This window comes from Gasterosteus aculeatus, chromosome 13 (genome assembly GCF_964276395.1).
Source record: "Gasterosteus aculeatus chromosome 13, fGasAcu3.hap1.1, whole genome shotgun sequence".
In the NCBI taxonomy this organism is placed as follows: domain Eukaryota; kingdom Metazoa; phylum Chordata; class Actinopteri; order Perciformes; family Gasterosteidae; genus Gasterosteus; species Gasterosteus aculeatus.
Genome location: NC_135701.1, coordinates 9,137,807 through 9,152,879, shown reverse-complemented (window position 1 = coordinate 9,152,879; position 15,073 = coordinate 9,137,807). Strand labels below are relative to the sequence as shown.

The window sequence follows — 15,073 nt, the reverse complement described above, 5'->3', positions numbered from 1 at the left end:
CCATACTATTATTTTAACTCCGGAAGTCAATCCAACCTATGCCCCTTTTTCATATTAAAGGCATTGGAATACAATTATTGTTTAGGGTATTGTACCAGGGAAAGTGTCTAAGATGCTCCTCTCCTACAGCAAGTAAAGGCCGCACCGGGCAGTCCCCGGACGTTGCTAGGCTCATCGCTGTTGGTATGGCAATAGTGGATACGAGCTAACGTTAACTGGCGAGCGGTATCGCGCAGATAATTGCCGGAGACGCGCTGGCAGATTGTCTCATATATTTCTGAGAACCAACTCAATATACTGCGCTCGACATTTAATTAATGCGTTGCAAATCTTGATTCGTTCGGGTATCAAGTCGATTCTTGTTCTCTCGTGTTAGCTAACCGCTAACCCAACTCAAGCTAACGTCAACTGGGGACGAGGTAACGTTATGCTAACGCGCTCGCGCTATCCTGCAACGCTTGTTGCTTTTTACTTGAAACAGTAAACCGATTACGCTCAATGTTAGTTTTGTTATTGTTTACCTTCTCCGTTGTTTTGTATTTCTTTTGTTATTCATTTGTAATCATACATTTGACTAGAAACCGTTCATCTCGTGTGAACTCTTAACCCACGTCTAGCTAGCTCCTTTCTGACCTCGATGTCCCTTGTGGGCTGATCTCAGCTGTTCACATGTCACAAGCTGGAGCTCAGTCTGGGTACTAAACCCGCGCTTTAACCTCTCGGCAGGCCTGCGCTGTGATTTGGTAGCATACTCTTTATTTACACTGCGGTGCTTGTAGATCCTCTTCAGCTGAGGGTGACTTCCTTGTGCCACCCACCCCCCCCTTCTAATGTAAACACCGGCAGGGAGCTCAGTAGCTACCGGACATCGTTTGTTTCTCGGTCATAACACAAGTGATTGTACGTGATGGATCACTACCTGCAGCATTGGTTTATGGGCTTTGTCTCGTGCTTATTTCTATTGCGTCGGTTATATATTGTGATCTATGATACACTACTGCATTGTGTTACTAAGCACGGAAGTAGATTAGATTATTCATAACGCCTCTTTCCACCTGGTACCTGTCTATGTTTGCACTTGTTGTATTTCAGCCCCAGTGAGCCACTGGGAATATCCTGTCACTGTGTGCTTTCCCAGTATCTATCAGATAAGAGCAAACTGGCATATTAATTAATACAACATGCAGGTGTGTGTCATTAATATTTTTGAAACAAGTTCTAGTATCGTAATTGCTGAACGTAATATATTACATAGCCTATAATTTGTTTCCGCTGACATGAAAATAGTTGGTGGGGAAACATTATCTGGATACAAGCCCCCTCACTCCTGCCTGCAGGGTCGCCGGTGAGGTTTGTTCATGTGTAACAGCAACCAGGAGACTCCTTAATGACCTTTGCCTTTTCGCCATCAGCAACATCCAGCCTCATATCGGCCGACCATCTTCAAATAGTAGATGCAATTCCATCACCAGAAATGACTTGTTTTAAACATGTAATTACACAATTCCTGGAAAGTGCTCTGACTGGTTTCTGTGTGTGCTGCTTGCAGACAGCTATGGGTGGTCTGGTAAACGGTCGTCGTGGAGGAAGGTCCCCCCCTCTAATGATTGGCGCTCTTATTGCCTGTATCCTGGTCCTGGGCTTCAACTACTGGGTGTCGAGCTCCCGCAACCTGGAGCTACAAGTAGGCTCATTTCTATGTTTCTGTGAGTGTGTGTGTGTGTGTGTTTTGAGGGGTTTTCCAACCGTAGCTTACAGTGCAACTTACTTCCACCCGTGCCGTTACCTTTTGTCTTGCGCGTGTCACACAGACTAAGCTGTATGAGTTGGAAGGCCAAGTGCGACGTGGAGCAGCAGAGCGAGGAGCAACAGAGTTGAAGAAGAATGAATTCCAAGAAGAGATCCTGAGACAGAAGGAACAGATCAGCCACATAGAAAGCCTCTATAAGAGACAGCTAGAAGGATCTCAGAACACCTGCAGCCAAGAGAAGGTGCGCACACAGAGTGACGACACCGGGGGAACATCTTTTTCTTCATATATTGTTTAAAAACTACCGACACATACATTCCACTGTAAATTGACAATAACTGTTTAGCAACTGTGAATATCGATTGCTTTTTTTATTACAAGGGCACACTGCAGCAGAACGTCTCCTCCACCACCAAAAAGATCCAGGAACTCAAAGGCAACTCCAAACTACTGCCCCTCAAAAATGTTTCTCTGTTTGTTCAAATCATAACTCACACGTGTTTTTTAAATGTGTTTTTTGTGTATGTTCTGTAGGTCAGTTTAATCAGGTAAATGATGACCTGGGAAAGCTTCAGAAGGAGCTACAGAGTTGCCATGGCAACATCAAAACCCTCACCAACAAACTCACCTACGACATGTAAGTAAAAGATTCCTTGAAACAATTCTAACAATACAGGTAAATGTATGTCGCAGCCCTCTAGTAAATCATCTGCAACCTCAGCTTAGCTCAGCTTTAGTAATTGCCTCAATACAGTGAATTTGTGCATCGGTCATTCCTGGTTAACAAGTAGGCACGTGGTTGCGTCTGCTTTTTTCTACACGTGTGTAGGACCCATTGTCAGTCCCAGGTCCTGGCTCAGAAGGAGTTGTGTGATGAGAGACTGGCTGCTGCTAAACTTGAAGTTCAGAAGAAAATGGATAAGCTCACTTTAGCCTCGGTTCTCTCCCCACAGGTATGTTGCCTTCCTACTTGTACCAAGTGGAATAATGTAAACCATGTATAATAAATAAGTATTGGCAGTCGGACTCTGGGAACGCCACGTGTCATATGCACAACATTGCACGAATTTTTCATTCAGAAAAACAGCAACTCATCAGGCCTGGCAATTATTCTTAACGCGGCCTGTGATTCTCTGTAGTTTTAATGCAAATGGAGATAAGTAGATTTTAATGCAAAAATAAATACATTTAAAAGCATCACGTTTCCTTTTCTTCCCTTTTACGCTTTGATGACAACGTAATGTGATGTATGTTGTTTTTTTTTACTGCCCCGCAGGAAACAGCTGGAACAACTAAAGAGGGCAAAACAGTAATGACTGAGGTTGATGCGGCTAAAACAGTAACTGTTGTGAGCCAAATGCCCAGCCTCTCTCAGCCCAAAGGAAGTGATCCACCTGAACTACTGACCAATGAGATCATCGTAAACAAAGGTGACAGATAGGGGTGTCCTGGCTGCTTAGACGCTGCTTAAAAGCACGTAACAACACTGATATCCAAGTATATGTACGAGGCCGTAGTGTGCAACCAATGTATCTACTGTAACGAGCGTGCACCCTCACACTGCGCTCGCTTCCTGCCCTCTTATTTACCAGGCCCCGATGCCCAGGTAGACCTGCCTCTGCAGGACCTCTCCAAGGTAGAGTCCCAGTCTGCTCCCTCAGCTGCTGCAGTCCAGCAGGACTTTTTGCTAGCACCAGAGCAAGCTGTCAAAACAGAGGAGGAGGAGACCGAGACAGAGACCGAGACCGACACCAGGGAGCCGTTGAAGAATAACCTGACCGAGGATAGAGAGCTGCAAGTGATGGATGCTCACGAGGAGGGCGCTCGGACAGAAGGTAGAGGACCCGTTTCACTGAAGCATTCCCAGTGAAGAGGTAACATATTTTGTTGGACACAAAAAACAATTGCGTCATGTCTTCAGAGGCAGACCCGGGGCTGGACGGCCTGCTGATTGGCCGGGAGAGGGCAGCTGAGAGTCCTATTGGTCAGAAACTATTGGAGCCGGAAGAATATGATGCCGACGAGGAAGTTGATTTGAGTGACGTTGATTTGGAGAAACAACAACAACAGCAGCAGCAGCGTAAACACACTGAAACTATAGGTACTTGTGTTTCAATAGAATAAAAACAGACCATGTGTGTGTGGGCCTAGAGTGAGTTCATCCTCAGTCAATTCTGGGTTTATGAAGACTAAGAGTGTGGGAAAGTTATTTACTGATAAAGATGAATGAATAGATCCGCTGTGCTGAAAAGGCATCTGTATGTATTTTGTGTTGATTACCACGTGGTACTTTCTGACAGACAAGGACATGGAGGAGGAGCTGGCTGACTATAACGGAGACGATGACAACGAAGGCGAGTTTGAAGCCGACAAACAAGCTGAGCTGGCTCAAATCTAAGGTACAACACTGTGTTGTTTACACGGTTGACGGTTAATAAAACACAGACTCGACACACTGTAATTGCAAAGAACTGAAGTATCAATCTGATCTCCGAGTAGATCTACACTTGTTCAGCAATCATCGTGGGCTCCTGCTATGTAGGTACAAACTTTCTGCGAGATTTGTTTGTGCAAAGATCAACCCGATGTCCATAAAGCGAGTACAAGATTTAACTGTTATCAGTAAATAATCTGGTTTCATATTTTCCAGTCCAGCTGACTATATCCATATTGCAGCTTATACTTTTCGGCATCGGTTAAGTTTTGTTGGCACAAACAGAAAGAGTTCATTCGATATTTTGCCAGTTCTATTGTTAGCTTGCTGTAGACACTCTGCAGCTATATTAATATAAAATATAAACACAAGTATGCTTGTGTATTAACATACATTTGTTTTTTCATGCAGGGCCTGCTGAGGTGGACAAGGAGCCTGCTTACCACATGAGGAAGCACAACTTCAGGTCAATGCAGCCCTCCAAACACCGTGAACCCAGATGTTAAGACTTGTTACATTTGATTCCAGAAGTTTACCTCCTGGAAATACATTTATAATCTTTATTGATTTCCGTGCATTGGATTTGATTGAATGTTCTCTGTATTAGAGCAAGAATAGTTACTGCTCCGTGTTCATCTCACAATTGTCTGAAAGGGCCACCAAAAAAAAAGACTGAAATATGCAAATGTGAGCCAACCGTGAACATTCACGTTGTTCATTGAAATACATTTCACTGTGTACATTAACCCCCACAGTGCTTTTGTGGTGGTGACTGTGCTCACACTCATTTAGTATGTTTAGGTTTTATAATTAAAAATCTAATATTATTAGCTGTTTAATTACCATCACATACTTCAAGCATCTCAAGACTTGACACCAGTTGGCTCACAAAAATGAACATGTCAACATGCTAACAATCAGTTGGTTTTGATCATGTGACTAGATGTGTTGTTTATCGAAGACTATCTTGAATTATGAAATATAAGTGAGGCTTTTTGGTTTGTATTGCTGTAATAAGGGCTCCCAATGAAAGAACTGCATTACAGGCTCAACGGTATCTAAGCAACGCCTTCAGTTCCTCCTGCACACAGTCGCTCATAGAAAGGACACTGACTTTCACCCGGCGTCCATGTTTGTAAGGGCTTCAGCAACAGGCGTTGTGCGGAAACTATTTTGTAAGCTGTCCAACCGTGTCATCTAAACCGTAACAGCCACACTAAACCCCGTCAAACAGAATGAAATGAAAACAGAAGCTTCTTTTGAATTCTATCTAGCCATAAATGCTGTGAAAACTAAAGTTGAGCTTCATAGACATGCCATCAAACAAGAGTAGTTTCCTTTCCGAATTATATGATATATATATATATATATATATATATAATGTCGATCCATGAGAAATTTTTCTGAAGCGTCACTTTGTTGGATTTAGTGGGCATTTTACTGGTTTAGTAGCTTTTTTTACAATGTTGAATGTAGAACAGTAAAAGATTAGAACAGTTGTAGATTATAATGAGAGGAATAGTTTGGATCTCCTCAAGGATGCTAGTTAATCAAACATCTCATTTATTATGCCTTATGGATTGTGTGTACACCTCCGGTCAGCTGCTTCCATACACTGGAGGTGGATTGTGGAGGCGTGGTACATGCTTTGGTTGTTATTTCCATAATGCTTTGACATATCATCAACAGTTTATCCCTGGATCGTGTACTTGTTACAACTTCTTTACCACCACCGGTCAAAAGCTGAGGCAGAAGCTGCTTAACCGCTTTGTTTCACAATTGAAAATAATCTTACTTTGGGTTCATTTTATTAATGACATTTTAGCTTCAAGATGCAAATACAGAATATATATTGAACATTGTTGAGTGCTTGAACCCTTGAACCCCACAAAGAGTTATCAGATTAAAAAGGTGCTTTAAGATTACAAACATTTTCCAGCAAGCGTCCGTAACATCTCAAATTCCAATGATAATGTCACACCTGAAGTTGTGTCAATTTTGTTTTACTTATTTTTGTTTGTTGTAATATGTAATATCAATTAATTCTTTTTTGGGTCATAGCCATTATGTTTCTAAAGAAACGATACAAACACAGGATTGGAGTGCTGATGACTAATGGAAACCCTGTTGCACATCAGCACTTTTGTTTTAACTTACAAAGCTCAAAGTCTTTAATGTTAAAGTGTCTTGTCTGCTTTTTTGTCTCCTCTTTGGTAAATCTGTCAGGACAAATGTGGTTGTAGATTTCTATTGTCATTTTATGTAAGGGTTAACTTTTCATGTGTCCGTGTACCATAGTTTTTTGATATTTATAAATCCGATTAACTTCATTTTGATTTTATTCTACACTGTGGAGCAAATATGTAAAATTAAATGATTGTAGGTTTTGTTGATGATAGAGAATAAAACACGTTTTATTACCACTATCAAGTAATGGTTTCATGTGCGATTTATTGTTGATGTAACCAGCATGTGTGATAAAACCATCACACGATGAATGTTATACCAATTCAAAAGATACAGACAAGATGCTTGTGAACCTTTAGCACCGAAAGAGACTGATGTATTCCAGAGGAGTTGGTGCACTCTGAATCAGAGCAGAGTGAATACTGGACTTCTATTCTTCAGGTGGCCAGAAAGAAAAGACTGTGTGAATGCGGATGTTGCTCTTGATAATGTGAATATACTGGATACCAATGTTACGTCTACGTTACGCTAATCTACATGTCATAAAAGACTGGGAGACACTTTTACTGACCGAGTTACACTTGGATTAAGTCATTAAAAAGGACAGAATAAGTAAAGAGAAGTATGTGTGTGTGGCGGTTGCTGGTGAAGTGGAAATTTGGTTTGAGGAAGAAACTGCCTTTTGACCCGAAAAGTATCACTGCTGTTGATTGTGTATTTTGGATATCATCGCTGTGTTGCAACATCGCTGTGCACTAAGAAGATAATTCACACTGTGAGGTACTTCTCTGCAGATTGTCCTGCTTAGGTTTCACAATTGACAGATGCAGATGAAAGTCAAACAAGATACTGTAGTCTTCCCAAGATTTAAATTTTCATTCAAATAAGCACATAAATACATACAAAGGTTTTATACGATTGAATGATATGCAAGCTCTTCTTTTAAAACCTTAACAAAGCAAAAGCACCTCGTGATGAACACAAAAACACACACACGTACACACACGCAGATGAACACAGATTTTCACAGATCCAGATGTGGACATTGGCAGTCATTTAGGTTCAGGTGAGAGTTCTCTGGTTCGATTTTGTCTCCCGGTCCGGGTGAAAAAAAACAAACAGGTGTATCAAACACTCCTTTACACAACAGTTAGCTGTATCTCACACACACACACACAGTTCGGATGCAGAGCGCGTGAGGGTCACTGCACACTTGAGGGTGTGGTTTTCGCTGATGGCGGCGTTCGTGATGACGTAATAATCAGATTATCTTGACCACAGGAAAGTACTTGTGAGCGGAGAAGTCAAACTCCGGGAGCACCTACGGGATGCAGGAAAATTCATTCAGTCAAGAATGTTGCCAACATGGTGCGTTAACTAAGTTAAACATAAACCCATAAAATCATGGTCATCGAATGGCGCTGAGCCATGTTTTAATCGTGTTACCTTGGTGTCCTTCTTGTGGCCTCCGGCGAGGAGCTTTGTGACTACGATGTTGGGTTTGGCCACCTTCAGTATACGGTTCACCTGTTATTAGTCATTAAAATGATATTCATAGTTGAGAAAAGGTCAAAACTAGAGTACAAACAAACCATTTAAATAAGGTCAGACAGAGAAAACATTGACCCAAAAAAATGAGGCTATGGTTTTGAATTATGACATTTTAACTGATTTACCAAAAAGTAGCAACGGTCTAGTTGCTATCAGTGGTCCCCAACCTTTTTTACCTCACGGACCGTTTTCATGTCAACGCCTGGTGACGCGTGGGGAATAACGGCCCACGGACCGGTGGTTGGGGACCACTGGTCTAGATGACAAAATATTTTCAAGAGTAGATTTTTCAAGCTGGAGAAAAAGGAAATAGAAAAATATACAACATTTCCCTTCACAGTAGGAAGAGCTGTCCTTACCTCAGGATCTAGGGTAGGTACATTTTCTAGGATGACCTTCGCCTGCTGGAAGTGTTTGCTGGCGGCCATGTACAGGTCAGCGGAGCCGGGTGGGGGATTGTACTTCTTTAGATCGGACATCTCCTGCAGAGGGCAAAAAGGGCAAAGTTAGAGAGGGCGGGGAAAGCCAACAAAAGGGCAAAAAAAGGAAACTATTTTGAAATGGAAAGGAGAAGGGAATGAGATAAGGAAAAGGCCGGCAAATAAAAAGACAGTTGGAGAAAGCACAAAAATAATGGCAGTACCTTGAACTGGATGTAGTGCACAGGTGGCGGGGTCACCACGCTGTTGAAGGGGGCGAAGCGATGCTCGTAGCGAACCTGCTCGCTGTCCAACTCGAACTGAGGCTTACGCACCTTCCCGTCCATATCCAGAGCGACCATAGTCTGAGGAGAGACACGCGGGGGTTGAGACCACAGCAGTGAGCGCCCAATAGGAGAGGAGCGGGGTCAAAAGTAGCTCCGTACCTTGTACATGCCAGCACACATGTTCTGGTACGCTTGGCTCATAGTGATCTCCTTGCTGAGAGGCCGAACTGCAGGTAAAACCCAGAATCACTATTAGGACGAGCAACTACTCACCTCCACATTCAGCCTCGGAGGCGACCACGCAGCGCACCTTTTTTCTTCTTCTTGGTCTTTTTGCTGCTGCGTCCTTTCACCTGCTCCTCCATGATCCGCTCCTCTGCCATCTGGGAGGAGTCGGCTCTGCTCAGGGTGGACATCAGCCACGCGTAGAGGAACTCGGACAGGTACCTGTGGGCGGAGAAAAAACAGGTGATGATTAAAAGTGCAGCTGTGCACACAGAGTTAACAACAGATTGTGTGTGTGTGTGTGTGCGCGCACTACTCACCAGTAGATGTAGTAGTACTCATGCATGCTGTACAGCTCTAGTTCAAAGCCGCTCAGCAGGTATTGGATCATGATCCTCAGGTTGTGGTAGAGGATCCAGGTGCCGAGACAGGCTAGATGTTGTCGCTGGGGCTCAAATTTCATCAGCAAACTATGCAGGGCTGCGTCAACCTTCTCTGCCTGCAGAGAACCAAAGAACCATTTAGCAGTGGGCTTATGAATTATAAAACAACACATGTCCTCTCGGAGCAGGCGTCATACCTCAGCCTAACGCATCTGGGGCAAAAATGCAAAAACAGTGATCTTTTATTTATTTATTTATTTTAATTGTAAAAAAGAAAAAAAGAACAGAGCAATATGACGGTGGAAACAGCTGTGCTGTGCAGCTTCACCTCGTCCTGCAGTGTGGCAAACTCTTCAAGAATGTGACCCAGCTTGTCTCTCTGGCGAGCTCGGTTGTGTCCGTGGATCTGGATCAGACTGCAGAATGGCTGCAGGAAGAATTGACAAGACACAAAGATAAATAAATATTAAATATGTCCTGTCACCATTAAATATCGCTTGATGCCACGGCTCTCATTAAACTCTCTTATGGAAGGAATATTAAAGCTTGAGACTTTAACTTTGAGCAGTAAAGGTAACGTACCCTGGAGCAGTGCGTAACAAAGGAGTCAATGTAATCCTTTGCCTGGTGGTTGTTGAGAAGACAACACCTGAAGAGACAGAAGCGCGCGCACACACACACACACACACACACACACACACACACACACACACACACACACACACACAGAATGAGCTGGACACGGCTCATCGAGACACAATGAGCTCACTCAAGAGAGTCTGCGTCTCATAGTTGCGCACACACACACACTGCAAAAACACACCCTTTAAATCAATTCAATCAATCAATTTGAAAAAGTGAAGAGCATTTAAAGGAGTCTCTTGTTTGGGGTTTGTGGAGAGACTTACTTGTAGGAGAGGACCGGTGGGCTGACAAAGTATCTCAGGGCATCTTTAATCATGTCCTGCATCAGGTGGGTCCCAAACACCTTCTTATTATCGATCAGGAACGTTGTCTGGATTTGGGAAAACAATCCCTTGAATTCTTGTACAGCTGATGTTAAACTGACACGCTTACGAGATTGCCTAAAGTCGGTTCATTCGTTGTTACCGCCTATAGGCTGTAGGCGTCAAGAGGAGAAAAAGCTAAATCAAAATGGTGTGACGAGCTCACCTGGAGTAGAGATCTGGAGAGCACACAGGGAGACTGCTCGCTGAACTCACAGAAGAAGTCCTGAAAAATAAAACACATAAGCATCAGACGCATGTACCTGTTCATGTTGTAGAACACACGTGTATGTGCGGGGTGATGACCACCTAAATAAATGTCTGATAGGAAGTATGCAATCCAACAAACACAGACGAGGGCAGAAGTTGTTGAAGGTTACTGGTTAGGTAAGATGTGGGAATGCGTTTACCAGTATGCCGTGCAGGTTGGTGGTGTTGATCACGTCACAGACCGTCTTGACGCGTTCTATAAGTTTGCTGAAGTAAGCCACCATGTCCTCCCTCTTGATGATCTTGGCGTAGCGAGGAAAGGTCGGGGGCAGCAGTCTCTGGTTTACCAGGGGCTCAAAGCCCATCATGATGGGGTGGTCTGCCGCATTAACAGGAAAGGAAGAACACAAAAGGTTAACAGAGGTCAGGCATCAAGTCCTCTTCCCTGTGAGGCGGCTAAAGCACCTTCCACAGACTTGTTATAGCCGTGTACAGACTTTGATTAAGACTAGGATTCATTTCTGCCAATAGATTTTCTTAAATGCACTCTAGCAAGTGCTAAGAAAAAAGAATACAACACATTTTTTTTTTCCAGAGCTGCTGAATGAAGCAGCTACGGATTGAGCCATCTCACTTCCTTCTCATCTATTCAAAGTTTAACAAGCTCAGTGCCACACAAGAGAAAATGATGCAGGGCAACATTTATGAGCTGAAGTGAAAATGAGCATTACAAACAGTGGAAAATGACTTAGCCATCAGCCTTTGTTGTTATTGGTTTTTGTTTTTGAGGCGTTTTTAGGAATATAACATGTATTGCATGGGCACGAGTAAAGTGCATTCAAAAACCTGAATGCTAAACCCAGTTTGTGAGTTTCTGAGAGTGTGTACGTTACCTCCTTTAGTGGTGTCATTCTGGGACTGGATGCCGTGCTGAATGCTGCTTTGAATTGCTGATAAGAGGTCAGCAGCCTGAACCACGAGCTTCTGGGCCTCGCCCACCGAGCTGGTCTGATAAAGAGAATTATCATTAGCACAAACCTCTTCGCCGCTCGTTGTAAGCAGAAGAACATTTTTCAATGCACGTGGTAGTTGTCATCTCATTACTCCCATTGGCCCATTCTGTGTGCATCCTCTACCTCTTTCTTGGTGAAGGTGATCAGGGCAGTCAGAAGAAGGCGTGTGAACTTGATTCTGTTGAAAAGTGCCAGAAACTGCTGATGCTGGGAAAATAAGTACGAGACATTTCAGGATCATGTGTAACTGCAAAGCTAATATTACATTTTCTTTCAAGCCCGATACAAAGCACAATAAATAATGAACAAACCAGACAAGGCCCATTTTTGGGCATATTTCTTCTTTCCTCCATTGTTATCATTCCTGTAATATTAGAGTTAGAAAGGCTAGAGGCGCCAGAGATTAGAATTCTCACTAAGTTAATAAAAACCACTGATGGTCTTCTTTGAGGTGTATTTTGTTGTTGAAACGGTATCACATTCATTAGAAGCAACTAGTGCTTTTTTTATCTCAGATGATCTAAATGCTAACATGCCTCTAACAAAACTCCATCAACAAGGAGGAATGAACCGACGTACCTCCAGCTCCACCTCCGGGTCTCGCTGCTCTCCCTGTCGAATCCGCGTGCTCTGAGGAAGTGGCCGAGAAAATCAGTTTTATTCTCTGCCTTCCTATGAGCCGGGTTGTATTTAAAGACTTTGGCTTCAACAAAGAACAAATACCTTAACTTTCCTCTGTAACTCATCCTCCACGTCTTTCAGCATTCCTGGTAGGGAGACCAAATGAGATTACCTCAGCTTTGTTTCTCTGAGGCAACAGTATTACTCAGCATGTGGTCAGTACATTCTCAATGATTTATCACAATACTGTACCGGTCACCCGCAGGTCTGTGACGTTATTGGCCATCTTGAAGCCGTAGGTCATGGCCTGGAAATCCTCCTACAGGCAAAATATGCAGAAAATCAGCATTTCCACATGTACACAGGACCCTGAGTCATGAACGGCCAATTGTAGTTTCAACTAAAATAATTATTTACATTAAATGCCGGTAGGTAGAGCAGAAACACCAAGTTGCTTACCTCCTCGAACACAGCAGCCTTGTTCACTTTCTCTCGGGCGATGTCACACACCTTCAGGATGCCCAGAGCAAAGGCTTTAAGTGCTGGCTCTTCAATCAGGTCGGGGTTATGGACGTACAGACAGGTAAACACAGTCTGCGCCAAGGAGTGGCCCTCCAGCCATGTGATCTAGGAATAAACACAAAGACACAAATGTGACTGTTGAGTTGTTATAAAATTCAATGGGAACACCGTTAATACTTTTTTATATTTTGTATTGTTAGTTAATTTAAAAATAGTTACATTTACATTACATGTTGGCAAGCCATTTATAACCTATAATGTACATTTTTTAAAATTTCTTGTAAAATGAAAAACATCTCAAATCGTCTGTGACTTGCTTTGCAAGAGACCTGTCTGTCTGCACTTCTCTCCAAATTAAAGACATTGCAGAAAATCTTTGACCAGTGATCTTTAGCAAAAGAATAACTCCCCACTGTTTAATCATTTCACTATGGAGGGGGCCTACTGAGAAGAGAAAATATGCCACTAAAATGCAAACCTCTGTATTCGTAGCGCTCACAAAACATTTACAGTATAAGAAAGTGATAACTCACCAAACAGCAGAAACTTGTGTCTATGATCCCAATTAGTTCAGGAAGACTAAGGTCTTTCACTTTAATGGCACCTTCCTAAAACAATAAGGTAATACAAATGATGTAGTTCATTTCACATATGTTATATATACACACAACAAAAAGTAAATGCACTCAGAGTTGTACATTTAAATTAAGGAAAGTAGGCAGAGCCTCAACTCCAAAGAATTGACTATTTTCATTGTACGGCAGCGCTACTGTACCTTGATAGCTTGTTCAAAGTTGAGTACTTTCCGGTTGACCTGGTTTCCAATCATTCCTGCATCCATCTTAGGATCCATCATCTCTATGGCGGACATGGCCTCAAATAGGCCAAACCTGCCAACACAGCAGAACGATTGATGTCGGAGTTGTATGCGCCTTTATTAAGGTTCAACAAATCCAACTGATCGAATAGCAGATGCAGATACCTCTATTGCTAAATCCGGACACATATTTTTTTGTCCCCTTCGTTCTACTCACAGTTTGTCATGAAGCAACTCTCCAAGGTTCAGCTCTGCATGAATCAAGGACGAGGACAAGGAAAGAGAAAAGAAGGAACACATCAGTACTTTTGTAACTGCACACATAGGACCCACACGCGCAGCCACGTGCACAGCCTGTACCTTTGCATGCACCCTTAAATTCATGCGTGATATCAACCCAGTTGGCATTGTTCTTCATCTTTTCTGGGATGCCCAGTCCCCAGCCAGCATCATCTTCATCAACTGCCGACTTCATCACCATGGTGTCTGCTGAAGAGAAACACCAAGTGAAAAAGGAGAAATTGTTGAAAATGTTACAAAACGTAAGACGTAAGTCACAAGAATCCATTCAACCGGGGGGGGGGGGGGGGAGATTTGGCGTGCGACTGCAAAGCAGATCGCGTCAACACAACATTCACTGAAAGTCACTGTTCAAGCGCATGGACCTCCCATTGTCAACCTATACGTTATGGTGTGTTCTTAAGAACATCGACCTCTGTGGAGGTGAACGTAAGGTTATTATTTCAGGCAAAGGAAGAGGATTAACATCAAACTCTGAACTGGCTTTTGAATTAGTACCTAAAAAGGAGTAAATGTTACGCCTGAGCGCACTGGAAAGTCTCAGCCTTTTATGTCAGTGCTGTGATGGGAGTTTGATAGAGAAACACTCTTGTATCTGAATGATTAATTATGGAATAGTTAAGCACATTTATAAGAAATGTGGAAGTAGATTTCTATGGATGTTTTAATGAGAATAGAGGCAACAGTGGCAGCCGTGATTTGTGTGTCTCATGGACACACTGAAGTTGATTCAATCTGATCAAAAGATCAAATAAATATAGTGATGGATTCCCCTCAGTCAGGGTTGAGAGAAGAAAACAACTAAATCAATGTAGCTAACATGACAAACGTTACCCAGCGTGTCAGCGTATTGACCTACTTTGGCTCCATCATGTACATATGGGTAACGACTAATCTAAATCTGTGACGTTTAAAAATCCAACCTACGTTACAAAAATTAATTTCAGGTTACTTATGCACGGTATCAAAAGACGTAACGTTAAGAGACACGGGACATGTCTGCTAACTATCACCAACGTAAAAGTAGCTTGTAATACCGTATGCTAGCAAGCTAATGTTGCCCATAGTGGACGTTTCCTACCAGCAAAGCTTGAGTATCGTCTAAACAAAACTGCCACTGCTATTATTAATCCACGTTTTCCTTTTAAATGTGCACGTACCTTAATGTGATGTATTAACCATGTAGCTAATAAAGGTCTCTTGAACGACTGTGAAACTCGGCGCACAGAATCGACGTCATAGGTCTGCGTCAACAAGGGAAATGTAGTCCTCATACGTCACGATGGAGCTCAAGCCCTCAATGAACATTCATAGCTTAAAACCCACCCAGTCTTAGTACAACACCAC

At 42.7% G+C, this 15,073-nt stretch overlaps 2 protein-coding genes across 4 annotated transcripts; one reads left to right on the top strand and one right to left on the bottom strand.

Moving 5' to 3' along the window:
- The first annotated feature begins 99 nt into the window (after positions 1–99).
- golm1 (golgi membrane protein 1) lies at positions 100–6,614 on the top strand. 2 transcript variants are annotated; one of them, XM_040194753.2, is made up of 11 exons: positions 100–419; positions 1,550–1,684; positions 1,812–1,991; positions 2,132–2,186; positions 2,285–2,387; positions 2,580–2,703; positions 3,027–3,180; positions 3,343–3,585; positions 3,672–3,851; positions 4,051–4,149; positions 4,596–6,614. In XM_040194753.2, exons 2-10 carry the CDS (start codon positions 1,556–1,558, stop codon positions 4,146–4,148), a joined length of 1,266 nt encoding a protein of 421 aa, XP_040050687.2. In that variant the 5' UTR covers positions 100–419; positions 1,550–1,555; the 3' UTR covers position 4,149; positions 4,596–6,614. The 2 variants fall into 2 exon arrangements, with proteins under 2 accessions (XP_040050687.2, XP_040050688.2); XM_040194754.2 differs by having other exon boundaries at positions 103–183.
- A 619-nt stretch (positions 6,615–7,233) lies between these two features.
- naa35 (N-alpha-acetyltransferase 35, NatC auxiliary subunit) lies at positions 7,234–15,026 on the bottom strand. Of its 2 annotated transcripts, none has more exons than XM_040194751.2 (23): positions 14,887–15,026; positions 13,787–13,915; positions 13,644–13,677; positions 13,385–13,499; positions 13,143–13,217; positions 12,547–12,714; positions 12,340–12,406; positions 12,190–12,233; positions 12,046–12,096; positions 11,590–11,673; positions 11,347–11,461; positions 10,654–10,832; positions 10,410–10,469; positions 10,145–10,251; positions 9,819–9,885; positions 9,565–9,663; positions 9,174–9,352; positions 8,939–9,075; positions 8,788–8,855; positions 8,566–8,706; positions 8,282–8,404; positions 7,818–7,898; positions 7,234–7,692 (listed from the first exon to the last, which is right to left on the bottom strand). In XM_040194751.2, exons 2-23 carry the CDS (start codon positions 13,905–13,907, stop codon positions 7,633–7,635), a joined length of 2,175 nt encoding a protein of 724 aa, XP_040050685.1. In that variant the 5' UTR covers positions 13,908–13,915; positions 14,887–15,026; the 3' UTR covers positions 7,234–7,632. The 2 variants fall into 2 exon arrangements, with proteins under 2 accessions (XP_040050685.1, XP_040050686.1); XM_040194752.2 differs by having other exon boundaries at positions 13,787–13,912; positions 14,887–15,022.
- Positions 15,027–15,073: the final 47 nt, after the last annotated feature.